The sequence below is a fragment of the Natator depressus genome, chromosome 8, assembly GCF_965152275.1.
Source record: "Natator depressus isolate rNatDep1 chromosome 8, rNatDep2.hap1, whole genome shotgun sequence".
In the NCBI taxonomy this organism is placed as follows: domain Eukaryota; kingdom Metazoa; phylum Chordata; order Testudines; family Cheloniidae; genus Natator; species Natator depressus.
In genome coordinates, this window is record NC_134241.1 from 7,216,803 (window position 1) to 7,243,972 (window position 27,170).

At 45.0% G+C, this 27,170-nt stretch overlaps 1 protein-coding gene across 3 annotated transcripts; it reads right to left on the bottom strand.

The window, feature by feature from the left end:
• Positions 1-266: 266 nt before the first annotated feature.
• On the bottom strand, positions 267-27,170 carry HMGXB3 (HMG-box containing 3). 3 transcript variants are annotated; one of them, XM_074960305.1, is made up of 20 exons: positions 27,074-27,170; positions 25,743-25,890; positions 23,580-23,754; positions 22,126-22,692; positions 21,321-21,419; positions 20,121-20,252; positions 18,364-18,770; positions 17,915-18,084; positions 17,382-17,479; positions 16,669-16,767; positions 15,368-15,517; positions 11,726-12,027; positions 10,295-10,422; positions 9,562-9,693; positions 7,734-7,918; positions 6,202-6,421; positions 4,520-4,653; positions 3,946-4,062; positions 3,190-3,399; positions 267-2,465 (listed from the first exon to the last, which is right to left on the bottom strand). In XM_074960305.1, exons 2-20 carry the CDS (start codon positions 25,886-25,888, stop codon positions 1,989-1,991), a joined length of 3,948 nt encoding a protein of 1,315 aa, XP_074816406.1. In that variant the 5' UTR covers positions 25,889-25,890; positions 27,074-27,170; the 3' UTR covers positions 267-1,988. The 3 variants fall into 3 exon arrangements, with proteins under 3 accessions (XP_074816406.1, XP_074816405.1, XP_074816407.1); XM_074960304.1 differs by having other exon boundaries at positions 17,909-18,084; XM_074960306.1 differs by lacking the exon at positions 22,126-22,692 and having other exon boundaries at positions 287-2,465; positions 17,909-18,084; positions 27,074-27,167.

Consider the following 27,170-nt stretch of genomic DNA (forward strand, 5'->3'; position numbering starts at 1 on the left):
AGCCCAGGTAGCTTCTGTATTCGCCCCTTTCAGAACTTAGCACTACAGAGAAGACCAAAAACTTTTCCCCTAATTTTTCCTCACGTGAAGTTCATGCAGCTGTGAGAAGCTGGCATGCCTCTATGTCAGCAGCACGGCTAATGTATCTGTCAGACCACATGACTAACTGGCAGATTTACAAGCTTTTCCCATTAGCTATCAGAGTCCTTAGGCTGTCAAATGTCAATAAAAACTCACTTTGCCACATAGTTTCACCCAAAAAATTGGAGATAATTTATTAAAATTTATCACTGACTGAAAAAAGTCACTAATGTATTTTATAATAAATTAACATTTTTAAACAGAAAAAACCCCAAACCATAATTACTGCATTTGCTCATACGTAATACATTTATGTTTACAGTATGGTACTCAGTAGGTTCCCCTTCACAGAAGGAAATTTTCATCCACACCACAAGTCTCTTATCCACTCTTCTGACCACACCAGGAAAAGCCTTCCTGGACGTTTTCCTGGATTCCCACCATTCCAGTATCCCACCTTCTACCTTGTTTGAGCCAGACCAGACGTGTATATTTTGAGATTTATGGCCAGCAGCAGAGAAAGGGTGTCAGTGGGCAATGCAAGCAGCTACACAATCAGGATTTGAGCTGCTGTTTAAATATGCTGGAGGGAAGGGGGACTCAGCCTGTCTCGTCAAAGGAAAACAGAGAGAGCAGTGTATAGATAGCATGAGACCCATTTAAATTTTACAGCGCTGTGGGGATAATGGCAGGATGGGTTACCACACTTTGCAAAGGCCCCAGAAAGCAGAGAAGCTGCAGCCCCCTCAACCACAGTCTCAGCAGAGAAAGGATTATAAAAATCTCTCTTCATGGGCCTCTCTGGTTATGTTGCATTCATTGCCTCGTTACTGCTGCACAGATGTCCTTTGCCACTCAACCCCAATTGTAGGACAAATATGAATTTTCCTTGACGTCCGTGAATGGGATGTAACAGCTAAAAGAATAAAGTGCCCAAAAAGAAGTGCGTGGAATTTGAGTGCCTCACTGGTTTAAGTTGTTGCTGCCTTAGACAGCTCAAAGCAGTCCTTAAAGAAGTTTATCAGCCCTTGGCTAGCCAAGTCAAGGGCAGCCCATCAAGTTCAATGCTTAGGTTAATGCAGATAATCAGCAACATCTACATAACTATTACTGCTCCTCCTGTTAAGGGACTAACAGTCCTAGAAACTCAGACACACCTCTCCACACGCTAAATACCTGCACTACTGCACTGTTACTGAACCCAGGACAACGAGGAACATCCACCCCTCGTGACTACTTAACTCAGTCCTGGGCACCAGCACCTCCTGGGAGGCTACCCAGACATGACTATTTTAAAGCTGTAGGCCACCCAACATGATCCTTTTGAATGCCTAGCCAGATGGAAGGGGTGATTCCAAAGAGGGAATGTCAGTCAGTCTATTATGCTAATCCATTCAAACTTGTACATTTTCATCCGCCTTTCTTCCGTCTACTCCTGCTCCCCCTCACCCAACCCTGTATTGAGGATATTAACAAGGTCAGCAAACAAGATCCATGGGGGGGGGGGGGCACGCGGGGGAACAAAAACCCAACCCTGTACTTTTCCATCTCAGACATTCCCAGGGACTAGAAACGGATCCCCCCTTCACTCCATCCAGCTGCTGTGTGAGAACAGCCCATTGCACGACAAATCATCGGGTCCAAGAAGCACTTTGGAAGGGAATCCCATCCTGTAAGCAAGAATGTTAACGGAATTTATGCTCACAGCAGCACTCATGATCCTCTGGAAGCACATGGCTCTTTGGTCAGTGTAAGCAGTCAAAGTCAGCAGTATCACAGCTTCTTTGTTTTAAAAAAAAACAAAAAACACTACCTCAGTTAAGCCTGGCCAGTCTGCCAAGACCTTGCAGCAGCCCAGCATGCCATCTGCATGGTTAGATAGGGATTAATCACCAGTTGAGAGTGGTTTATTCAGCAACCTCTCCATCATCTTCCTGGTTCTCTTCTTCCTCCTCCTCTGTTTCTGTCTTGATCTGTGCCACTCCCAGTCGGTACAGCGTGTCCCGGATCACCACCTCACCGGGCTGACAGCTCTGCACAATTTCATGGATCTGCCGGTTCACGATCTCCCTGCTGGTGAAGAAATCCATCAGGCGGTTGTAGAGGTAATAGTGGGTCGCGTTGTCGAAGGTGATGGGCCTTTGGCGGACACTGCTGGTTTTGCTGTCATTGATGGCAGTGATGATGGCACTGTAAGGCTCTAGCTCTTGGCACAGTGAGATGGAACGGTGCCGAGCAGTTGGACCACTCTGGCTGTTCTGCTCTGCCCCGGTGTGAACAATTCGGCGGGCTGTAGATTTGGTGACTGGGTGCTGGACAGAGTGCTCAGCTACAGTCATATCTACACTGTAGTGTTGGTCTAACAGCTCCGGACAGGATACACACTGAGGGAGGGAGAAAGAATAAAGATTGCATACATACCAACTGAATGCTCAGCAGTTTCCCTCAACCATGCCTGATCCCAAAAAATAAGAAAGCCCTAAAATTTCCCTGAATTAAAGAGACTAGAATAATGACCTGGAGCAGGATGGAAACAAATATACTTGGCTTGCCCCAAAAGTCCTAGAAGGATGGGTCCCGTACACCCCATTGCCACCACACAGCAGCTCATCAGTGATGTTCTCTGACTCCCCAGCCTCCCTATCAGGTAAGTAATGACCAATAGGAAGTTATGTTATACAGGATACACTGCACTGTCCCCCTTAAAAATGTGTCATCTCCACAGTCCGTGAGTTGGATAGTTATGGTATTCAAGAGACAGACTGCACTGGTAAACCAGCGACCCTGTGAGGAGTACAAATGTCATGCAATACAGACAGTAGAATTAGTCTGTAACTCTCCTCAGGAGCAACATGAAAAGTGAAGCCACAGCACTGGGCAGGTCATGAAACATGCATTTCCAAAGGTTCGGTCATCTTAATAGGCAGAATGTGGGGCTCAAAACTCCAAGATTAGCCTAGTAACAAAAGGTTGCATAAATCACTTGCCTTTTTTTTTTTTTTTTTTTTTTTTAAAGTTCGCATTAATTGCGCACCACACAATACAGATACCAACACTAAAAATTCCTTATATCCTCACAGACAGCATAGACTGAACAATGTAACTAACCGTTGGGGGCTCCATAGGATCAGAGAAGCATCCCTGGTTTTTCCCCCACATCTGGACAGTCAGGTCAGGGCAGCAGATATCGGCACACAATGCCACCGAAGAAGCCATATCCACCACATAGACTGGTGGCCAGTGGCGTGAGGAGACTAGTAGGTCCACGTGGTCCCGGGCAGTTTCCCCTCTCACAATGTACTTTGAGCCACACACCACCTCGGAAGAAAGTGAAGAGGACAAACATGAATTTTTGGTCTGGTGCATTGCACTAGAGCTGAGAAAGGAGAATTTCTAAGGAACAACAAAGAATATAGAACAAATCCAGTGTTACACTTCCTCTCCTCAGTGCGTCTTGAAACTACCTGGACTCAGCAACCTCATGTTGTTTAAGATTTTCTCTCTCCTCCCCAAAAAAGCCGACTGTATCCCAGGCAAGGAACAATAATTTCCAATCCCACCTCTGTGGCAGAGTCAAGAATTCAACACCAAACACCCTCTTACTACTAGGCAACATGGCATGAATGCTTCTGGAAGGCAAAGTCCACCCCCAGGAGAAAACCTGGCTCATCTTTCCTCACCCCTGAATGTGGATAACAAGAACCCAAAATTCACTACCTGCCTACTCTCAGCCTCCTGTTTATTCTTCCAACAGGAAAAAAAACCAACCCACATTTTGTGGTAGGTCATGTGTCAGTCAAGTTACTGTCTAAGCATCTGTCAATCACATCTTATAGCCACAATGCAGTTTCTAGTTTGCCTTACCTGATGTGGACACACTTTGTAGATTTTTCCTCCTGTGTGATGGACTGGGGGTTGTTTGGCATCTGCCCCATTCTGAACAAAGTCATAAAGAGCCAGGAGGGAGTAACAGAGCTGGTCCTAAGAACAGAGAGACCAAGAGAAAAGCCCGCATTTAAATTAAGAATCAAAGCCTGGGGCTCTCCAAAGAAGGTCATGGCTGTAAGTGAAATATCACAGAAGTTGCATTTAAACACATGGTAACTAACAGCCTTTTAATTCATTGCTCAGTACCGTGAGGATGACAAGCAACTCCAAGATGAGAAGCCCACGACAGAGTAATTATAGGTTTCCATTTTCCAACCCACCAGGGTTGAATTTTCCCCCCATGTGTCAATTACCCTGTAATCTGCAGGGTCTTGTCATTTCTAATCACCTCTTTCCTTCCTAAATATAGTGGAGTGAGAAGTTACTTCTCATATTATCATTCTGAATAACCATCATCTCCTCTTGTCTTACAAGAAGGCATGAGAACGGTTCCCCTTCCAAAACTAGATGTGGTGGGGGCATAGCGGGGGACAGGGAATAGGCCTGTTACCTTCGTGTCTGCTGCCCCCCAGGGGATGCTGCACTGTGTCAAGAAATACTGCAGCTCTTCCTCACTATAAGAGTTGATCTGCTCCAGTTTGCAGGATTCTTCCTGAAGCAGCCTCACCAAAGCACTCCCACTACCTGCAGAAGCAGAAAGCATTCTCAACACCCACCCTCAGAAGGGAAAGGACACCATGTAGTTTCTCCAGAAGTGGGTGGATTGTAGCCAAGAAACACAAGGGAAGTCAGTGAGGCTACAGTGAAAAGGCGAAATATGTGGAAAGTCCCAGAACCAAAGGCAAAGCCCAGCCTGATCCTGAACTATTGAGTCAGCAGATGTTTATGTTTCTAATGAGGTTTTCTGGGTTCTGATAGCATCATGACATTTAACGTGCACCAATTCTAAGAGTCAGCAGGACCAAGTCATCCAAGGAGCACTCTCAGTCCCTCCAAATATTCTTAAATAATTTGTTGGGATTAAAGTGTTAAGTGGGCATCAAGACAAGCCTTGAGACCAGTCTGCTGCATTCTCACTGCACAGCAAGTCCCTTTCTTTTAAGAGCTGGCTCTACAGCTCCAGGCCTACCCTTTGGCCTACCTCTTCATTTTTGTCTCCACAACTCTTTTTCCACCCAGGCCTGCCTGCCTGCATGCTGCTCCTCCACTATGCAGTGCTGGCTCCCAGGTGCAGCCTCTCTCCTAGGCCAGCCAGCCACTACCAAGGGTCGATGCTCCTGTTTCTCCACCGGCTTTCCGGCTCCAGTTCCCTCCCCCAAAATTGGCCACTACCCACCTTCTGCTTCAGGAGGGCCACATGCTACTATCAACTCTGCCCTGTGCCTTTTCCCCGGAATTCAAACTCAGTTCAGGAATGAAGAGGTTAACTTTTTTTTTTTTTAAATTCACTCCCCCTTAGAATTTAATAAGCCCTGGGAGTCAGTTCTCTCCAATGCAAGGTAAAGTTTCAGTGTCTCTGCTAACCAGAGTTGTAAGAAAAGAGCTAGTAATGGTGAATCCAACTCTGATGCAAGTTATTCACTCATAGCTCATTATTATATCTGATTGAAACACAGGCTGTCCTGACTCAGCATATTAACAGCATTAACCAGGAGTAAATTTAGGTTGTGGTATCGGAGCTATATTGCGCCCATCATCTTGTCCTTTATTCCTTTTATTCCCCATACAGACTTAAGACACGCCCCTCTGGTGTCTCGGCAGCAGCACAAAAAAGGTACTGTCTGCAGCTACAGAATACAAGTTTTCACAAAACAGAACAAAGAGTATTCTAACAGTTTCAGCAAGTGCTGAGTGACTAATCTCCCTGTAACATTCTGAAAACACATTCTGTTTATAGACTTTGATGTACTTTATTTGCAGCAATGGGATGTTCTGCTGGAGACAAGATAAAGGGAAATTTAAGTGATCACAGCTAAGCATTCAGACTCCCCTGGGTAGACCAAGTCCCCCATTTGGAATTCATAATTAGAAATACCAAAATTTGACCTACACATCCCTCTCTGGCTTTGGTGGATCCAAAGACTCCACCAGGAAGTGCCAAGCTCTTCTCTTTAGAGCATATTGTGTAACAAAACCCTCAGTTCTTAACTGCAGATGGGTCACCTACAGGTATCCAACAGCAGCACCACCCCTAGCCAAAGCAGCCCTAGGAGCTCTATGGCAGTGAGTTACCTGGCACCGGATGTGCATCTAGGTTCTTGTCCTTCTCAGTGTTGACAACCACAGCTCCTCTCATCAGTGGTGGGAAGAAGGGGGCAACAATAGAGGCATCAAACTTGGTGATCGGGATACTAGATGGGAACGCCACCTGCTCTATCACTTCTGTCTCCATCGTGGACCAGAAATCTTCCACATTTACCTCGCTGGATGACAAAAACTCTGGCCAGGTAAACTAACAGAGGTGAGAGAACAAACACATCATATATTCAACAGCACACATGCTTCATTTCTAAACAGCTCTGTATCCACTTGTGACTTGAAACAGAAGCATAAGGCTAACACGCACACTGTCCAGAGTAGGAAGAGGAGCCTGGGGTCTCCTTACTGTATTTGGGGTTGGAGTCGACAGGACCCTTCTGCCCTACAAGGATTCAGACCAATCTACTTTAGCTAGAAACAGGGTTTATTACATAGCACTATTCGTTTCCCTGTGTGTTAGGAAAACACTCCATGACACCTCAGAGAAACTGCTACTAACAAAATCAGAAGGATGCTTCAAAGTCAATACACAAGAGGATGGTTATCTGAGAGTTTCACTCAGCTCCCTTACACCAGAATCCTGTTGGCTCAATGGTGTGATCCAGTAGGACAAACCCTATTTTTCCAAACTGCTTATCTAAAATCTCTCTCCCCCAAAAGAGGACAACATGTGGACAGCATGGAGTCAGGCCACATGCTCCTGTTTGTCTAATATTTTCTGCTGATGCCTAAATCCTTGTGTGTAATGACTATGAATTACTAAGTTTAGACTGAGCAAATGTCTTTTTGAGACTTTACCTGGGGGCCTGTCCCTTTATGGCCAAGAGACCTGGAGTTAGCCAGCTCTGTTTAATTAGCCCTGCCTTGCCACACCTGTGCTGGGGTTAGGACTTTAAAAGGGAGGAAGCCCAGCAGTTAGGGGTTGGCTGCGGAGGAGAGCAGTTGAGCTGGGTTGTGGATGGAGAGCTAAGCCACAGGAGTGGAGCTAGCTTTTGTGGTGGGTCCCCTCGAACAAAGGGCTGGGCTCCAGGCAGGCTGTCCACAAGGGGAACCGGGAGCAGATGATGAAGAGAGCGGTGAAAGATATTTAACAGTGTTTTATTCTGGAGCTCTGCTGAGGGGTCCAGGGAGAAGCTCTGGAATATGCTCCTCTGCGAAAGAAGAGTGCAATCCTCATTGATTTAGAAGGACTCTGCTGCTGGCCCAAAGGGACTATGAAGAGGCCAGCTGGGAGAAAACAGCGTGGGGCCTGTGTTACAGCTGGACCTGGATACCCCAGAAGGGAAGGGAACTCTTAAGTGACCTAAGGGCTAACCCACAGAAGACACAGATTAAGGAAACCAACAGGAGGCAACCAAAGGGAAGGCCCAGCAATTCTGCACCCAGCCACAAGGAAGCGCTAACTGGTGAGTCACTTCTGCACATGTGGGGCTTGCTTGGGGATGGGACTATAGAACAGAGACATGCGTTAAACAAAAGCTGGAGGGAGATTTGTGACAATCTACCTCGACGTTCTTTAGTGCCAGGACATTTTCTGCATTCCTCTGGGCTATCTCAATCTTGGGTGCAATGCCACAGACGCCACAGATCATATCATTGCAGTCCCGGACAGTGAGGCACTCAAAGGCCCAATAGCCATTGCACAGAAGCTCCTGGAGCTGACTCAGCTCCTCAGGACTCAGGGTTTTCTCTGTGAAGAAAAGAGCAGGTTACTTTTGAGGTCATTTCCACGGTTTACTCAAACTGCATTCACACAGCTTTCACTTCCTAAAGCCAATGGAGATAGCACACTACTCACCAACAGAAAATATTTCATTACTCAGAGAAAGCACGCTCCATAGATATATCTCCATGAAATTTTTGGGGAGAATTGATAATAAAGGTACTCTTTGAAATGGCTCTCTTTCCGAGTCCAAAGTCTCTCAGCCACAGGCCAAGTCTGGCTCTAACCGGAGTACTTTCTAAGGCGAGCTCTAAGAACAGCTGGACACCGAAGAATCTATAGTAGCTCTTGGAAGCAATTTTACTTCAGGGTGTCAGTGTCTTTCCCCTTGGAAATCTCAATTGCTGATATCACTGATAATGAAAAAGCCTCACAGAGGCAGCTGGACAGTTCCAGAAGAGAGATTCATATAATGTTTCTGGATTCCTCAGAGAGCAGAGTATGACTGTAAACCCCGCACTTAATAAAAACAAGCATCAATAGCTCAGAAAGACGGGCAATGTTGCAAACAAGACATGTTGCAAACAAGATGCAGACACACAGTCTAATCTATTTTAAAGTGAAACATCCCCCAGGAAGGGTTTTTAGACAAACAAGGTTTTAAATTAACCCAAGTAACCCCTAGACAAAGCACTTCAAGAAGCAAAGAGCCACGTGTTCCATTGCTTGAAAAGGAGGAAGTTAATGGCTATATGGGCCATTTTCTATCAAAGACTGAATGAATATAGGTTCAGAAAGAATATAACATTAAACACCTGTGTCATCGGTAGGCCTATGGCTAAGGATGGCTCTGATCTCACTTCCTGAAGACTATTCCCTGGTGCCATATTGCTTTCCCAATCACCTGGACACTTCCAGCCACACCTCCATCTGCCCAGTGTGTGACATTCCATAGCTCCAATCACTCACCCCCCAGGCATCAATGATAGATCTCCCCTCCAGCCTAACCTAGGACCCTAGCTGCCTTCCCAGTGTGATGAGTTCAGGCTGAGAAGTCTCCAGGCCAGCTGCCTGGTTCATCTGACTGAACAAAACTCAGGCCTTCTTTATTTTCCCCTTTCTCCTCTTTTACCCCCAGCTGTCCTTGGCATTGCAAACAGATTAGCTGCCAGAGTAACCCCACCCCTTTTGTCCTGCAAACTGCCACTGAAAGGAGTAGCCCTTCCTTTCTGCAGAGGAGACATTAAGGATGCCCGGGCAGGAGGGGGCTATGAAATGTTATATCCTGGGAAGATGGGGATGGAACCAGTAGAGTTCAGGTGAAAGACAGGGAGAGACAGTTTTTCCCCTTTCACAGAAGATGGCAGCCACCAAACAATACATTTGACTGATTGCTAACTAGACCCATTTCCATTGGTCTGGATACTAAAAAGATACTGAATTCTCTGTTTAATCACACATAGCGGAAACCTCTCTCAAAAACAAAATTCTACCCAGCTCAACAGAAATACATTAAACCTCAGAAGGGCTGAGTTTTATAATCCAGCAGTCACTTACTACTTTCATCTAAAATTAAACCCAAATCCCTCTCCACACAATTCTCAGAGAAGACGGAGGTCAGCAAGTTCAGAATAGCCACTGTTCCGAGGAGGGCTAGGGGAGCACCTTACCGGTCTGTTCCTGCACAGATTCCAGGATACTGCCAACTGCCACTTTGGGATCCTCTCCAAGTTTAATATGGTTTCGGACGGTGAACAGAAGGTCCAGGCTCACTAACAACTTGTTACCCACGTTGAACAGGCCTGCAGTTTAACAAACAATACAGCAGTTACCAGGGAAGATTTAGAATTCCACAGACACCGAACGTAAAACACTTGTTTACTGCCAAACAAGTCATGCTGAGTTTGGTTTAGAAGGACAAATACATTATGTCTAGAAAGGCCTTCTGGGGTCTGTATTCCCTCTCCTTTCACTACAGCAGGATTAGCTCCCTTTTGAGTCTTGCCTTTAATTGTAACAGCACCCAGCCCTGCACTGCTTTACAAAACCTACAATGATCACAGCTTCAATTCCCTGAGCCAACAAGGACTAGGAAGCCCATGGAATTTCAGAATTGTTCAGCTGAGCCTGAGCGCTCATGGTCTGCAACACAGAATGAATGATTTACTATTTGCATATACAAAGACAAGTGTGGTGTGCTCTCAGTCACTATCATGACGAACATATACCTCAGTAAGGAAGAGCAGCAGCTCACTTCTCAATCCAAAAATTCAAGTCTGGTAGGGTGGAGAGAAGAGATCTTTTCCATACAAGGAGGACTCTTCTGTCATAGTCCAGAAGCCCTAGATTTCTAAATATCGGTCTCGATAGATTAGCCACTGATAGCTTGCTTTTTCCCCCTACCTGTGTATATATCCATGAAGCTATGCAAGGCCAGGCACTGCAGATTCAGACACACTTTAACCTGGGAAGTAACCACCTGTAACCGGTTAGCAGTCAGCAACCAGCACTCCTGTGGACCAGCAAGAGAACTGTAACATAGAAGCAGGGGGGGGGGGGGGAGGAGGAAAAAAAAAACATAATTATCCCACTAGCAAGCAACCACACCAGCCACTAGCTGAGAAGATGGGAAGGCAACTGATTGCCAAGATTCTTTCCAAAACCATCAGCCTGAGTTCTAACAACAGACAGAAGCAAACCTAGGCTGAGCTTTGAGAATCTATGCACACCCCATCACAACTATCAGGATCCACACAGCAAGCACTCTAACCGGCAACAAAATGCGATCAGGGAGAACACGTAGCACTACAGCACATCTATAATCCTGCAGCTTTACACTATTGCACCCTTCACATCTGCCTCACTGTGCACCTCACAAAGCATCAGAAACAGAAAAATAAAATGGGATTAGCAACCAGACGCCGATGTCAAATAAGATTTAAATCTAGATTTAATGCTCACTCAACCTACTGAACTCTCCTGCTGTAGGAAAGCAAACCCCAAGGATGAGAAACTTTAATCTGAACCTGGAGAAACCAAGAGACAGCTCATACCCAATCTCCTAAAATATCAAAGTACAAAAACGGTCATAGGGACAAGTAATTCAATGGAAGAAGAGAGTTTAAGGTTGTGGTCATGCATCATACGTTAAATGAATGTGAATGCTTGAAGTTTGCTCGTTAGCTTTCAAAGGAGTGCAGGAGCTGTGATAGGATGAGAATCATTGTTGCTGCACTTCAAAAGAATCTGGAGTTAATCTCAAAGATGGTAGCTGCACCAGGATTAATACTTGTCAGCTTTCATGCCTGGAAAACTTGGTTCATTGGATGTTATCAAAAAAATACTACACAGGTTGACATGATGGTGTGAGCGTTCAGGACTGAAGCGTTCTGAGTAACAGACATACTGCAGGTCAAGCAGAGCTACGAGAGGGTATAGAACTGGAGTAAGCAGGTGGGACTACAGGACCAGGACTGAGGTGGATGGATAGAGCTGTGGATAGAAAATTTACACACTGCCTGCTTCTGGATAGTATTTGCAAGTCCTTCACTTTCAGAAGAACTACATTCAACACCATCACCCATCCCAGATGCAGAAAGGGCCTGAATACATATTACAATAGTCTACTCCCAAACTCACATAAACATGGATGTGAGTAAGGCTGACCTTGGGAGCTAAGGGAAATGTGCACTTCTTACAGACATGCAGGTTGCATGGTGTTTACAATGGCTTTCATATGGAGAGAATAAAGCAGTATTTTCCTCAAAGACATCTTTAATACAGAACATCAGAATAAGAGTGAATGAGAGTCACAAATCTAAAACAGGATCTTACTTCTGTCCCCCTTTGAACAAAGGGCTGTTACAGAGGAGGCACTGCGTAGATGGAGACTCATAATAGTTTGACCAGGAGGTCTGCTCGATGGTGACCGTCTCCTCACTCACGTTGGACAGGATGAGCCGTGAGCTGTTGAGTTCATGGATGAGTGCGAAGACCTCTGCCAGTTCCGACTCATTCTCTGGAATTTGCATTACCTTGCGCAGCAGCTGCAGCGTTGATTGGCGCTGGATCTCTTTCTGGGACTGTGTTAGCGGTTCACTGGTGTTCAACACATCAGGAAGACCTGAGCTGACCTCCTAGAAAGAGAGCAAAATGTCACTTGGATTTCGTCAGACAAATGTGGAGTAAAAAGCTGATTATGAAGCCTCAACACTCCTGAGAGGTAGATAACTATTCTTCTCATTTTGCTGATAAGTAAACATATACAGAGATATTAAGTAATCTGTTCTCGGGCAGAACAGCATAGTACAGAATCCAGAAATGCTGACTCCAGTCCCCTGCTCTGTTAGACAATGCATTGTCTCTGCAGCTCATAGCTTTAAGGGCTGGGTTATTTATTTTTATTTCAGTAGAACTGCTTTATAAAAATAGGTAGAATGCAGCAGTGAGGAAACCTCACCTACCATCATTTACCAGCTCCTGCATAAGCAACAACTCTTTGCAGGCCTTCAGAAAATTTGGTGATGAAGTGTTACCATATAGACTGGATGATGGAGAGCATGGGGTGAGCATAGCAAAGGTATATACATTAACATTTCTGCAAACTATCATTTACTCAACTGCAGGCAACTGCATAAATTCTCCTCCCCTACAGCACGTGGTCAGACACAATGCATGGTACGTAGAAGATAAAAATCCACAGAGGAGGTGATTAGCAACTGAATGTTAAGAGAAAACTAAGTGTCCAGCACTGAATGCACTGTGATTTTAAACAAAAAAAAGTGATTATGGTGCAGTCTATGGAAATACAAGCGACTAGGACAGGGGCGGGCAAACTTTTTGGCCCGAGGGCCACATTGGAGTTGCAAAACAGTATGGAGGGCTGGGTAGGGAAGGCTGTGCCCCCGCAAACAGCCTGACCGCCACCCCCTACCACTTCCCGCCCCCTGACTGCCCCCCTCAGAACCCCTTACCCATCCAACACCCCCTGCTCCTTGTCCCCTGACCGCCCCCTCCTGGGACCCCACCCCCATCCAACCCCCCCTGCTCCCTGTCCCCTATCTACACCCTTGTCCCGACTGCCCCCTCCCGCGACCCCCCGCCCCAACCACCCCCTGGGGACCCCACCCCCATCCAACCCCTCCCCGTTCCCTGACTGCCCCGACCCCTATCACCCCCACCCCCAACAGGCCCCCCAGAACCCCCGACCCATCCACCGCCCCCTCCCGGGAACCCACCCCTATCCAACCCCCCCGCTCCCTGTCTCCTGACCGCCCCATTCAACCGCCCTGTCCCCTGACAGCCCCCCCATCCATTCAACCTGCCCCTCCCCCCGCCCCCTTACCATGCTGCTCAGAGCAGCAGGACAGGCTTTCCAATAAAGCCTGGGAGGTGGGCAGGTGCAAGCTATGCTGCCTGCATGGTGGCGTAGCTGCGGGGGAGGAGGGACAGCAGGGGAGGGGCTGGGGGCTAGACTCCCTGGCCGGGAGCTCAGGGGCCAGGCAGGACGGTCCCACGGGCAGTAGTTTGCCCACCTCTGGACTAGCAGCTCAAAGAACTAAGGTATACAGGAAAAGAAGAATCAAAACACTAGGGGGCTCAACAGGACAGAAAGAACATTACAGCCTCTAATCCAATTAATCAGTAAAACAAACCAATCCTGACAATGCTTCAGCTTGTGTTTGTGTCTAGTCTAGTGATAAGATAAATGGCCTGTCCAAGAAAAGGGTATACTGCATTGATTCCAGAACAACAAACCATATTACAGGAATGTTAAGGCTGTGACCAAAAACAAAAACAAAAAAACCAGAAGTCCAAAAAAGCCAACAAGGAGAAAAACAAACCAGAGTCTCTCTCAGAAATGCCAGCCCATCTTCGTGCATTAAGGAAGCAGTTAAAAGGAAAGCATTATGTTAAGTATCTGTCTATGTGAGAGTTTCACATGGGGTTATTGGAGGAGGTTTTTCTGTGGGGGAGAGGGCAGCTTTCACACAGTATGCAGAATAATTTTGTACTTCCAAGTAAAATACAGCTGAAGGAAACAAGTTTCCTGTACAGACTGGCAGGCAGCTGGCTTAGCTAGCGGGCTCAGTCAGCATGTAAGAACAGGGCAAACTCTTTGGTTTTATTCAAAACAATTTTGCACGTAAAACACAAATGAACTTCAAAACTAAATTTATAAAATCCAGAAGAGATGTTTGATCACAGTGGCAAAAACAAGCATCTTAAGAAACCAGAGTTCATTATTAGCACTTTTATATATAAAAGTAACCAAAGCAACTTTATTCAAATTAAAAAAAAAAAAAAAAGACAAAATCCTGGCTGAGAATGTGTCTGCCAACAATTCAGGCGCGGTGTAAATTTGAGTTACAAGCTCTTGCAAACAGGACATTGTAGTACATAATGGACAGACTGAACTGACACTTGCCACCGCAGCTCAGTCACAAAGGCAGCATCAGATTACACAAGTGGGACCGCACCTTCTTCAGACTGCACAAATCAGACAAGGCTGCTGCTGTTCTCTAGTTTTAGGAGGTTTTGCCCCATATGCATCTGCTCCATGAGGCATTTTTTTAATTGCTGAGTGCCCCCAGAGGTAAGATTGAGTACAATTAGCATGTAGTACCTATTCTCAGTGAAAACTACCATTCACAGCTGTGGGCAGCGTACAGCCCCCAAAACAGGTCACTACACAACTACAGTGGGTTGACAGTTTTCCAGCGGATCATTTTTCAGTCACCAGATACTGTTTCATCAAAATCTAAACGTTCACCTAAGAATGTCAATTTTGATAAATTTTTCATTTTTACAAAAGCAGTTTAATAGGGTAGAAAAGTTCCAGACTTTCTTGGAATTAATGTTTTTACTTTGTGGTTCTAAAGGCCTGTTCACTTCAAAGAGAAATTTTTTAAAGTCAAAATCAGAACCAAACTTGCCTATCAACCTGAAACTAAATTTTTTTTTCAACAATTTCATTTTTGTGGAAAATTTTTAATCTTTTTGGTTTTGTTCTAATTCAGAGCAAACACAAATTTCAAACTGTCAGTTTCCCACAGAATGGAAATTCTGAGCTTCAACCAGCTCTCTCTCTCTCTATATATATATAGAACCTAGAAAGTTAACAGACTACAGCAAGGTATAACACTAGTCAATGGCTGGAAGCTGAAGCTAGACAAATTTGAACTAGAAATGAGGTAATTTTTTTTTTTTTTAAACAGTGAATGTAATTAACTACTGGAAAAATTTACCAAGGGTTGTGGTGGATTCTCCATCACTGGCAATTTTTAAATCAAGATAGGATGCTTTTTTTTAATAAGTATGCTCTAGGGATTATTCAGGGGAATGCTATGGCCTGTGTTATTCAGGAAGTCAGACTAGATAATCACAATGGTTTCTTTTGGCTTTGAAATCTATGAATCTAAAAGACAAAATATAATTAACTCAATAGTTCAGCAAGCGTGAAAGAACATAACTCACCAGGGATTTCACAGTTTTCTCAGCTCTATCTTTGGCGAGGTTGTAGCCACAGCTGGGACAGATCCGCGGCTTGTGCCTATTTGTGTATACATAGCTACATGAGGGGTTCTTACACTTCCCTCTGCCGCGTGATGTTGCCAATCCCAAATCCTGGAAAGAGACAGGCAAAACTTTCTTCTATCTTACTTTCATATGCCAACAGGCTCAAGACAACAAGAAGTCTACTAGAATAGCACATGCTGACCCCCAATATCTAACACTTAGTTTCAGGGGATAAACCACAGGCATGGCCACTTACTTTGAGGACCAGTTCAATTAATCTGTATGCTTTAAATCTAGTTCCAAATACCATAGATACTTGGCAGAGGAAACAAACTCAGCAATAAAAGAATATTTGATCCTCCTGGATTAATACAAGGGGGATGTACAATTGCATTAGGGCACCAAGAAAAATCCAGTTTTTAAGGGATTAGTAGTGAATATGATTTCAACACAACACTAAACTTTCTAGTTCAATGCAGCTGTTGTAAGTCAGCAAAGAAACACCTAAATCACGAGTTCTTTCGCTCATACGAGGAGCCAGGATATTTCCGTGCAAGCCTGAAAGTCGCAGGAGCAGAGCTATTCTAGAGAGATGAGCCTGACTGAGAAGCCAAATCATAAGGACTGTGTGACTGAAAGTACCTGTAATACCACACAGAACCGTCCAACTGTGTGTCACTGGCTCAAATCCAGCCCAGGTCAGTGGTGACCTGAAATCACTACCTGCTGAAGCCTGCACAGCAGTTCATGGAAAAAATGAGCTGGATTTGGCCTCTCAGGCCAGGCTCTGTTAGAGGTGTAACTTCACAAAAACCACCACTGCAACAGGTGTTTCTTATGGCAGTCTCAAGAGAACAAATATTTCATCAGCATGGAAACTGTGGCCTACATTCTTCCCTCTAATGATGGTTCCTCCAGGACAGAGTTGAGATGTTAGTACTGCCATGCAGGGAAGTTTACCTTACCATTACCCGTGCAGGAGACTGAGACGTTTAGTGCTGTTAATGCAGCACATTACATGGACAATACCTGCATTTAAAAATTAAAAGAGCCAAACCCTAAGCTGTGCCTTTGGAGCAGACTGAAGAGCCAGAAGTGGCTGCTTGAGTACCCACAAGAGCCTTGTTAAGTTTAAAATTATCAAGTCCAAAGCACTAATGATGAAGAAGAAAGCAATTGCCTTTCAAGAATATTGCCACTTCTCAAAACAGGCTCAGTGGTGCCTCCCATCAGGAATCAAACCCCCAAAAGACCCTTACCAAAGTTAAGGTGCAGCTGTATTTATAGGAGGGAAATACGTCTGGTTTGACCTCCACTACTTTCACCTGAGATGCTCTGCTGGCTGGGCCGCTGTGGAGCTGTAGATTGAGAGCGGTTGAGGGGGGGAAGCATATAAATCAAACATTTGAGAGATCTGGCACTGATTACAGCTCACAAGCAGTAACTATTAATGGCTTTAAAAGAAGACCAGTGAACACCTTTAAGTAACAAAGGATTTTAGTACATTTTTTTTGCAAATTACAGGGTTAAAATTCAAACTTATTCCAACAGTTTTGCTTCTTAACCAGTCATCTCACAGCACACCTGCAAGAATATTACTTAGTACTTCTATCACACATCACATTTTCAAAGCACTAATGGATCCCCAAAATACCCCTCTGAGATAACTAAGGAGGTGTTATCAAAGACGCAAGTGGAAGGACTAATCCAAGGCCACAGAGCTTCAGACCCAGGATTAGAACTCAGCATTTCTTGGCTCCAAAGTCCCGTGCTCCAATCACTAGCCTATGCTGCCTAACACAAATCTCACATACTAAGTAACATTAGACACAAATTCCATCATCAAGGGGTTACCAGATTTATACTCCATTTCTGCACATTCAGGTCAGAAGAGTGAAATCCTACCCTGAACCTACCAGAGAAATCCAAGTGCAAGCGAACATGCATTTGGAAAAGCAAGAATCACTCTTACCTTTCGCTCACTAATGCTAGATGGCTGTAGGACAGACTGACCCAACTGCTTCAGCGTACTGGACTTCAGGCCTGAGGTTCTCACAGGGGAATGCTTATCTTGAAGAAGGAAAGAAAACAACAGGTTAATTGTGTGAAATCTGCTTTTTGTTTTGCTTTGACAACTTTGGCAAATGCAGCCACAGGACACAGTGGAGCTGCTGTTCTCTGAACCTGAACTGATCAAATCAGGCTTTGCAAATCCCATTCTGTCCAGCTGAGGGGTCAAGTGAAGTAGCCCTCTGCTGCCGAAAGCTGACTTTGTAAAGAGTCCACTGGTGACAACAACAACAGACCCACTGAACTCTAAACCACCTGTAATCCAAACAAGTACTTCTAAAATGTCTTTGTGGGGCATTAACATTGTAATATCAAGCCAGAAAGTCACTACAGCATTCCACTACATGCCATGTGCTAATTGCCTCCTTCTCCCCATGCTTAAGGAGCTTCTGCTGTCTAAGCCTATTGTGGATGGCTTCTTGCTTTTACCATTACTTGGAAAGCCCTGTCGGCTACTGAGCTGCTCTGGGCGGGCTTCCCTCCCCAAGCTAGCAGGGGCAGGTAGGATCGCTCTCATGGGTCTCGCAGCAGCCAGTAAGGAGGGCTTGGGTTTTGGTTTGCTCTTCAGTTCTTGTCCTTTGGGTGCAGCAGCAAGAGCATCAATTCTGAAAGACAAGAAGTGCAGTTGTAGCGAAAGTTCCACCTATGCCAGTGAAGTGCAGTCACATACCATGGCAGAGGGAAGAATGGAAGAGAGCAAAACTAATAGCTACAATGTTTTTGGAGATCAAATCTCTGACCTCGGATTTATCCTGATTCACTTGTTACCTAAATGAGCCATCCCAAGAAGCTCAGATGCCAGTACTGATCAGTACCATGAACACTGCCACACACAAGTGATGGCTCAGCATGATATCTCTATGAATCACTCAAAATTGACTCACCCCATTGGCTTTTTTACAGTGGCAGTTGGACTGGCAAGTGGACTTGTCATCTCAGCAGATGGCTGTGACCCTATCCCTATGCTGTCTTTCTCAGGCTGCTCTAAGGAGGAGTTGCCCTGCGCATCGCTCTCTTTAGCCAGCGTTGCTGCTGCTGCATTCCCTCTGTTTGCAAGGATGTGAGCCTCAGAGATGATCACTTCTTCCCATTCAGTCTCCTGTATCTGCTCCTGAATAGGCACTGCATTCAGTAGCTGGCTGACAGCTTCAGAGCTTTCCAGAGTAGACTTGGTGGCATCTTCCCGAGCAGGTGCCTTCTCTGTGGCTACTGGCTGCTGGCTTCTTTTAGCCCCCGGTGCTTTGAGGGGGATACCTGAACTCTGCTCAGCTTTGCCTTTTGGTTGCTTTTCCTAGAAAGAACAAGAAGATCAGAACATCCCAGATGTTTTACAGCGTCAGACTTTCACATCCAAAACTTATTCCATATCTTGGCTGATTTGCTGATGGCTGCTTAACATTGGCTAGAGGAGCAGCAAGGCAGGGTCTGAGCCAGAACAAACCTTATCTCTTCATACACTGAGATCCTTGCTAACATTACGTACGAAGTGTTCTATCCTGTCATGCCTTTTTCACGAACACTTTATCACATGGCATGAGGCCATGTCTACACTACAGGTGTGACAGCAGCAGCGCCGCTGTAGCGCCACAGTGTAGACACATGCTATGGCAAAAGAAGCGGTTTTCCAGTCAATGTGGGTCATTCACCCTCCTGAGCAGCAGTAGGTAGGTCAATGGAGGAATTATTTAGTCAGCCTAGCCATATCTTTCCTGGGGGTTAGGTTGGCTTAATAATGGCACTCAGGTGTGATTTTTTTATTTTTTTTTCCCCCACAGCTAGGTTGTTCCAAATTTTAAGCATAGACAAGGCTTTAGTCATTTTTAAACCCTCTCAGGACATCAAAATAGCCACCTCAGAACTCATTCATCCATTGCTTTCTCTAAATATGGTGCCTTCTCTTTACAGCTCCAGCTCTCTAGAGCTGCCTTTTCCACCACACCCAAACCAGGAGCTAAGAATACTAAGTGAGCAGCCAGGTCTGTTACACACAGGACCTTGCTGACCCAGACGGAAGTGGGGAGGAGGGTGGTGGTTCTGGAATTCCTGGGGCTTGGCTCCCAAGTGGTCCAACTGTCCTCTGTATTTTGAAGTTTGTTGTTTGTTTCCCTTTGAGATCATGGTAAAATGGCTGTAGTGGAATCTTACCCTACTAAAATGGCTGCAAACCAGACAAGACTATGTTTGTTTTGTTTACCCACCTGTCTATAAAAAGACCATGAGACAAGTGGTTGAACTGAGTCTCTCAGTTCATTTGATGCTGTAAGCAGGTTTGGTGGGCACCTTTCAAATACTGGCATCATGTTGCAGTCAGAAAGCAAGAAAGGAACAGTGTCCTGTCTAAGGATCCGGGCTTCACAAGGTTGTCCCTTTTATTCATGATTACTACGTGAGTGGCATCCTCAGCACAGAGAAAAGAAATCCAGAAAAGAGCTCTGTGATAGAAAACAAGTCTAACCCTCTCACTGGTGACTTGCTCTTGCAGAGACACTGGTGGAAAAGTACAGAGATTCGCTTCCTCAGGTCTCTGACCTGCCCAGCACACAGACTTTGGGGTTTCACAGGTATTCACACAAGTGTCACTTTCCAGCTGAGACTCAGTCATTGAAAATAAAAGAAAGTTATGAGAAGTGTGGAAAGGTACCTTTGGGATCCATTTCCCTCCCAGGAAGTTCCCGCACTTTGGGCACTTTGGCGGTTTGTGTCTGGTGACATAAGTAAAAGAACAACCAGGATTGGTGCAGTTTCCATGGCCCCTGCGGGTGTAAGTGGTTGTCTGAAACAAAAGGGTTGCCAACAATTTCTTTTCAGAATTAGGTACATAAAGCCACATCACAATCATCGTTCTCTACCAGTAAGTACTCAAACATTAACTCTATAATCACCACAATCCTCCATAAGCCAAGTAGTACTACACATTTTACAGATGACGAACTGATGCACACGAAGGTCAAATATTTTGCCTGTAAAAGGTCAGTGAGTCAGGGTTGTAGTCAGAACCTAGAGGTTCAGAGGTCTAGGTCCCTTTACTGATCACTAAATATTATCAAGGCCCTTGTTTTCTGCGGCTGTGCAATTTGGCACAAGATATAACCCTTGCTGCAGAAGCTAAGCTTGCATTTTTAAAAATGCATCTCAATCTTTTATGAATGCGAAGAAACATGAACCAAGCATAAACTGATTCATTGCCATACCAGTATGCAAATAGCCAAGAGACGTGAACTACTCTATTAATTGCAGTGGGTGTTAACCGTAATATCCAAAATTGACCCTTAAATTGTGATATCTCACAGATGATGATTTTAACAAAAGGAGAAATGGAAGGCAATTCAGGTTTAGGTATCAAAAGCCTCAATTGTGTCTCAGAACAATTACCAGCTGCTCCTTCGTCCCCAGTCAATCTATACAGTAGAGTTAGTCACGCACCATTACAAAAAACATGTGTAGCATACTACCAGATGAAAGTGTGAAGACAGCCTAAAATAAACTAAATTTACTCTCAAAGTAAGCAGCACAGAAGGCAGTTGTATTGACTGCATTATTTGTTTCCATATTCATTATAAAACTCCATTTTTTTTAAAGTTTATCTGAAGCTGTGCACTAGAGCATACAGGAACTTATATGAGAGAGGAAGGGATAGCCATCTGGTGGGGTAAAGGAGCAGAACATGATAAAACCTCTTAAAGCTATGTCTAGGCTAGGAGTTGGAAGGTGTCAACCAATATATGTTAACAGCCTAATGTAGACAAATTAGTACCCTAAGGTAGACAAGGCACACTAACACCTTCCATATACTACTGTAGATAAGCCCCAAGAGAAACATACAAGCTCCTCCTTTACTCACCAGTTTGATTGCTGTTGGGTTCTCCACAACAGAGTGAGCCGGGAGAGGTAGCATAATGAACTGTGTAGTAGGCATGGAGGAGCAGCTCTCATCTGTGTCCTAAAAATTAAAAGTGGAAGAGGAAAAGATACGTAACAGACAGGGGGACACACCTAGCTGGCTGTGTTCTGACCTGTTACCGAGGGTCTCTTCAACATCAGATTTAAGAATATATCATACAGTAGAGCAGTGGGGCACCAGCAGTACAAGTGACAGGATTTCAGGAGTGAAGGCCTAGTGGCAGTACTCTGCAGACTGGATTATCAGATTGTCACTCTTTTTACAATCTAAGCACTACGAAAGCAAAATACTCCGTTCCTAAACAGAAACTGCTTTATGTCACTGAATGCTTAACACCAACCAAGGATTCTAAAGGACTCCTCATTCAGTCCTCTGCAGCTGGGAAGTTAGCCACATGGGACAGAGAAATAAAACACAGAGATACCATAGAACAGTGCTTTAGTATATCTGTGGAATCCAACCCACACCTCACAGCTTGATCCAGCACTTCATCTTTTAGGCCTGAGGGAAATAGTGGAAGGGAGGAGAGGAGACACTGCACTGCATTTTTGACTGACTTATAATGAGCAAAGATTGCTGCTTCCATCACTATTGATCTAGTTGAGCTGTGGAGCAGGAGTGGTGTAATTTATTAATGTCACTTTCAGCCAGCATGAATCACTATCAAGATTTTAAGCAGCTTTATGAAAAATTCAGGCAATAAGTTAGCTAGTAACGATTTCTATTATCACTAAGCTTAGCTTACCCTCCCGGTCACCACTGTTACCACAGACAAACCATCAGAAACCTGGGGTTGTGCCACAGCAATGCTCCCATTGGAGATGTCTCTGCAGCTGCTAACCAGAGTCTCTTCAATAACCACACTAGTAGTCTGATATGGATGTCCCTCTCCTATTTCCAAAGAAGCCTCATCCAGGAGGATATCTCCAGTCATTTTATCTGCTATGGGTCTGACATAATGAGAGAGAATCTCTGAAGCAACTACTTCTTCTATAGTGTCTGACTGACCAAATGAGGCAGTCTCTTCCGTCAGTCCTTCAATGGCAATGCACTGTTCAGAAACGCCAACATGGCTCGAGTCCACAGAAAGGATGTTTTGCATGGAATCGTGGGGAACACTCGTGATGTTGGTGGAAGCTGTTTCTCCTTCAGATGCTGTTTGACCCTGTGCCACGCAGAGTTCTAGGTGCTGCCTGCTCCTGTCCTCTTGAAGAGTGGTTTTGGGGATAATTATGTAATCCGAACGAGGGAGGATTTTACGGAAACCTGGAATGTCTGGAACTACTGCAGTCAGAGTGGACAGCTTGGAGTTCTGTTGACAAGACAAAGCATGGAATAGAGAGGAGCAAGGGACACAGAAGGAAGTAGGTTTGGTTCATGATCATGGCTAAGGGGTGGGTTTGGTTTTTTTTAAGTGCTCCATTACAGCTCAAATAAATTCCAAAGGCAGATTGCTGGCGAGTCCTTCACATCTCTAAGAGAGCCTTCAGAATCCCCCCTCTCTTCTTATCCCTTTCATTAATCCCACTCAACCTGGAGGCCTTACCAGGAAGTCACTATTCCTCTTACTAGTAGGTACTGGACAGGACCCTTTTGGAGTCTGCCAATGCTGCTTCTTAGGTAGCTGGCTGGAGCAACAGAAGAAGTCACCTTCTTTTCACCCCCAAGCCTCTACAACAATCCTAACCCAAGCAGGACTACCGACCAAAATCCGTAATTAAGTGCATCTCTCCAACATAACCATGATCTGCATTGCCTCTAAGCCAGCCATATTCTAGGACTGGTCTAAAACATCTCTCATACATATAGTTAGTCTGCTTCTGTCCTTTTACGCACTGTGCTTTGTCAGGTTACCATTACTATAACTGTAACCTGTCTTACTGTACTGCACTATAATGTGACTTAGTCCAGCGTAATCAGATATCACGGGACTCAAAATGCTTTGCAAATTTAAAGAAAAGGAGAAGCTCTTCAATTCTAACGGAGAGGTCATCTCAACTACATCTGAGTACGCGGGAAACAATGCTTACCTGACACCAAAATCAAATTTACATTAAGTAAAAAATAGCTGGCAGCTCATGACTTTTCCTAATATTTTACTCATCATATTTTCGGGCGAAAGCAAAGGATAAAGCAACTGACGATTCATATGCCTAGGGACAGCAAAAGATGTGAAGCTATTTAAGAAAGTTGACTTACCGGGTCCAATCCTTCTTTCTCCAGTTTGGCCTTTTCCAAATAGTAGCTTTTTTCAGCCACACTGAGCAACCTCCAGCTCTCACTGATCTTCTTGTTAATTTCAGATTGGGGGAGGTGGGGGAGCTCCTGCTGTACTTTCAAATATATATCATAATAGTACAGGAGGTAAGCAGATCTGAAACACAAGTGGATACTGAACTTAAAGTCTATTCCTTAACAACACACCTGAAACAAAGACACCACCAGTGGTATACTGGCCTCAAGGGCAATTATGAGAATTTATGAGAATTATGGGCTTCTTTTCCATACACAGCCAGAAAAACGGGAAAAGTCTTTATTAATAAAAGTAAACACATATGAAGAGGCTTAGGGGACAGGGCACACAGATCAATAATTATTCAACAAAATATGAAACATACTTGAGTCGCTAATAGTGCTTTAACCATTTAGTGGACAAAGCAGTAGATCACAAATTAAACATGCAATTATTGGGTACTGTCAATGGATGGATAGCCTCTTAAGAGGAGATGAGCCTCAGACCCACTTGTGACAAGATCAGCTCAGCTCCACAGGTGGGAAAATGGTTTTGGTCATGTGATAGGAAGGGCAGGTGACTAACTCAGGCCAAGCCTAGGGATATAAGGAAGAAGCCAAAGGAAGAAGCCAGTAATGCTCTAGGTAGGACAGATACCTAGGAACCTGTGGCTGGTCTGAGTAAGCAGTTGCAGGTGAGCACTGCAGGGAATAAAGGGATTGTTTAGATCACAGTCTAGCTCTAGAAAGGAGGGCTATGGACTCTAGATTCCTGGTTCTCCGAAAGAATGAGACCGCCAGGATTATAAATAGGACCCTACAAAATTCATGGTCATGAAAAACGCGTCATGGACCGTGAAATCTGGTCTCCCTCTGTGAAACCTGGTCTTTTGTGTGCTTTTATCCTCTGCTATACAGATTTCACAGGGGAGACCAGCATTTCTCAAATTGGGGGTCCTAACCCAAAAGGGAGTTGCAGGGGGGTTGCAGTATTGCCACCCTTACTTCTACGCTGCCTTCAGAGCTGGCTGGCCAGAGAGTGGCAGCTGTTGGCCCGGCGCCTAGCTCTGAAGGCAGTGCCCTGCCAGCAGCAGTGCAAAAGTAAGAGTGACAGTACCATACCATGCCACCTGAGCTGCCGCCAACAGCAGCACAGAAGTAAGGGTAGCAGTATTGCAACCCTGCCCCATAATAACCTTGCAACCCCCACTCCCCCAACTCCTTTTTGGGTCAGGACCTCTACAATTATAACACTGAAATTTCAGATTTAAATAGCTGAAACCATGAAATTTACTTTTTTAAAAATTCTATGACTGTGAAATTGACCAAAATGAATTGTGAATTTGGTAGGTCCCTAATTATAAGAAAGGGGGAGTTGGCAGCTGCCTGTTCAAGGAGAGAGAACTGTTTGAATTGTGGAGCCCTTGGTATGATTTTACTGCCTTTAAAATACTAATTTATTTTCCTTTGCTTTCATTTGAGGTAAATGCTTACCTTTACATGACTCTGCTCTATTTTATAACCAAGAGCCCCATGTACTTGGTGACTACGGTGGCCTAAATTCTACCACACTCCAGAGCAGCAGACTAGAAATTCTAGCAGACTCGTGTTTTAAAAAGACTTATTTAAAATGGAAATACTAATGTTCAACTTGATATAAAACATTCTACTATGACCCTTAATACTTCAAGTTGTCATTAGGTGTCAGTCAATACCCTATTGAGGTGAATGAAGTTGTTCCCCATTAGAGCTTCAGTTTCAGGCTGCTTGCGACTCAGACAGGCAACATAAGTGTGTTTTTTAGCTACCCTTATGGTTGCAACGGTTTTTAAATGAAATTTTAGATTCTGGAGTGCCATGGAATTGCAGAACCTGCAGGACTCTGGTCAAGCAATAGCAGTTATCACAAAGGTACGGTACATACATAACATTATGTCAAAGTGGCATGGCTATATTCCTGTATATAGGATACATATGTGCTCTTCTGTGCTGAGTAACAGTTGTTTAGAGCAATAAGTAGACCAGACCAAGTATATTGCAGAGGTAAATCTTATACCAAAGGTAACGAATACTGCTCCCAAATTGTACAAAGCCAGAGATTATCTAAGCAAGGAAGACAGAGGCGCTCACCTGGGTTTTTTGGCCCTTTCCCCTTGATCTCCAGGACTTCTGTATTTTTTCTTCTTCTTAGATGGTACTGGAGATGCATAGGTGTAGGTGCCCTCTATTTCCTCCATCACTACAGTTACTTCAGTGCCATCATACTGAGCCTCCATTGCTAAAACAGACCATTATTTAAAAATGCATAATTTCAGAAACTGAACAACACTTCAGTTTTAGTAAACTGTCTTTAATTCATCTTCATAAACTAAAGACTGCACTGGCCCTTGATTCCAACAGATCAGATATTTAGCTTTATTTTCACCATTTTCTTGAGTTTTGTACAGTACAAAGAACACAGAGGGACACTCATGAAGTAAGTACAGCACAGCACAGACCACCAATGTAGTCAAGATAATCACAGTAAGGTACCGTGATAAGGAAAATTAGGTTTCAGAGTAGCAGCCGTGTTAGTCTGTATTCGCAAAAAGAAAAGGAGTACTTGTGGCACTGTAGAGACTAACCAATTTATTTGAGCATAAGCTTTCGTGAGCTACAGCTCACTTCATCTATGAAGCTGTAGCTCACGAAAGCTTATGCTCAAATAAACTGGTTAGTCTCTATAGTGCCACAAGTCCTTCTTTTCTTTAAGGAAAATTAGGTGGCTCATGGGACTAGCTATTTTCCTTTAAATTGTTAATTCAAGTCCAGCCCAGAGTAGTTGCACCTAAAAGTTATCTGGGGCAGCCACCATGAAATGTTTTTTTTGTTTTTTTTTAAGCCCAGGTCTCCGTGGACAGTTCCAAAAACCACTTTATCTGACTATCCATGCTCACGAAAGCAAAGATTGAATGAGCATGGAGCTAAATAATCCTCTTATCCTAACAGGTGCCCACTCCATTTGTTTTTTTGTTTTTTTTGAAGCAGGCTTCATTAAGTACACGAGAGTCAGGCTTTCGGGATCCACATGACCACAACAGCAGAACAAAATGCAACGGAATAAAGAAAAAGGCCTCCGAGCTGCCTTACACCTCGGCAGGACACAGCCAGCTCACGGGAGCGACGCACCGCAAGCCTGCCCTCGGAAAGAGAGCCCTGTTTAGGTCTGGCTGAGCGAGCACGTTGCCGAAACTCGACCCCTCGTCCCAGCCAAGCCCCAGGCCGCAAGCAGCGCGTGGTCGGCCCTGGCAGCTCCGCGGGGGAGGGCGGCGCCGTCAGCTGTCACGGAGAACTGGCGCCGAGGGGCAGCCCGAGGCTGCTGGGGGAGCCCGGCACGCCGGGAGCCGGGCAAGCAGGCGCAGCCCAGGGATCGTCTAGGAGCCGCCGGCAGCCGGGAGGGGCCAGGCCGGGGCGTTACTCACTTGGCGGGGCCCGGTCACATCCCAGCCGGGGCCCGGCGTCCGGCGCAGCCGCAGCGTGGAGGCGGGGGCAGCGGCGGACATGGGGGGCCGCGGGCCC

Excerpts from the sequence above, each read along its gene's own strand:
- HMGXB3 (XM_074960304.1), bottom strand. The coding sequence starts at position 25,888 with ATGGAGGCTCAGTATGATGGCACTGAAGTAACTGTAGTGATGGAGGAA. Across the intron at positions 16,768-17,381 it reads CTAGCATTAGTGAGCGAAAG|CTCCACAGCGGCCCAGCCAG; the intron begins GTAAGAGTGATT and ends CTCAATCTACAG. Across the intron at positions 3,400-3,945 it reads ACAAAGTGTGTCCACATCAG|GTGGTGTGTGGCTCAAAGTA; the intron begins GTAAGGCAAACT and ends CTTTCTTCCGAG.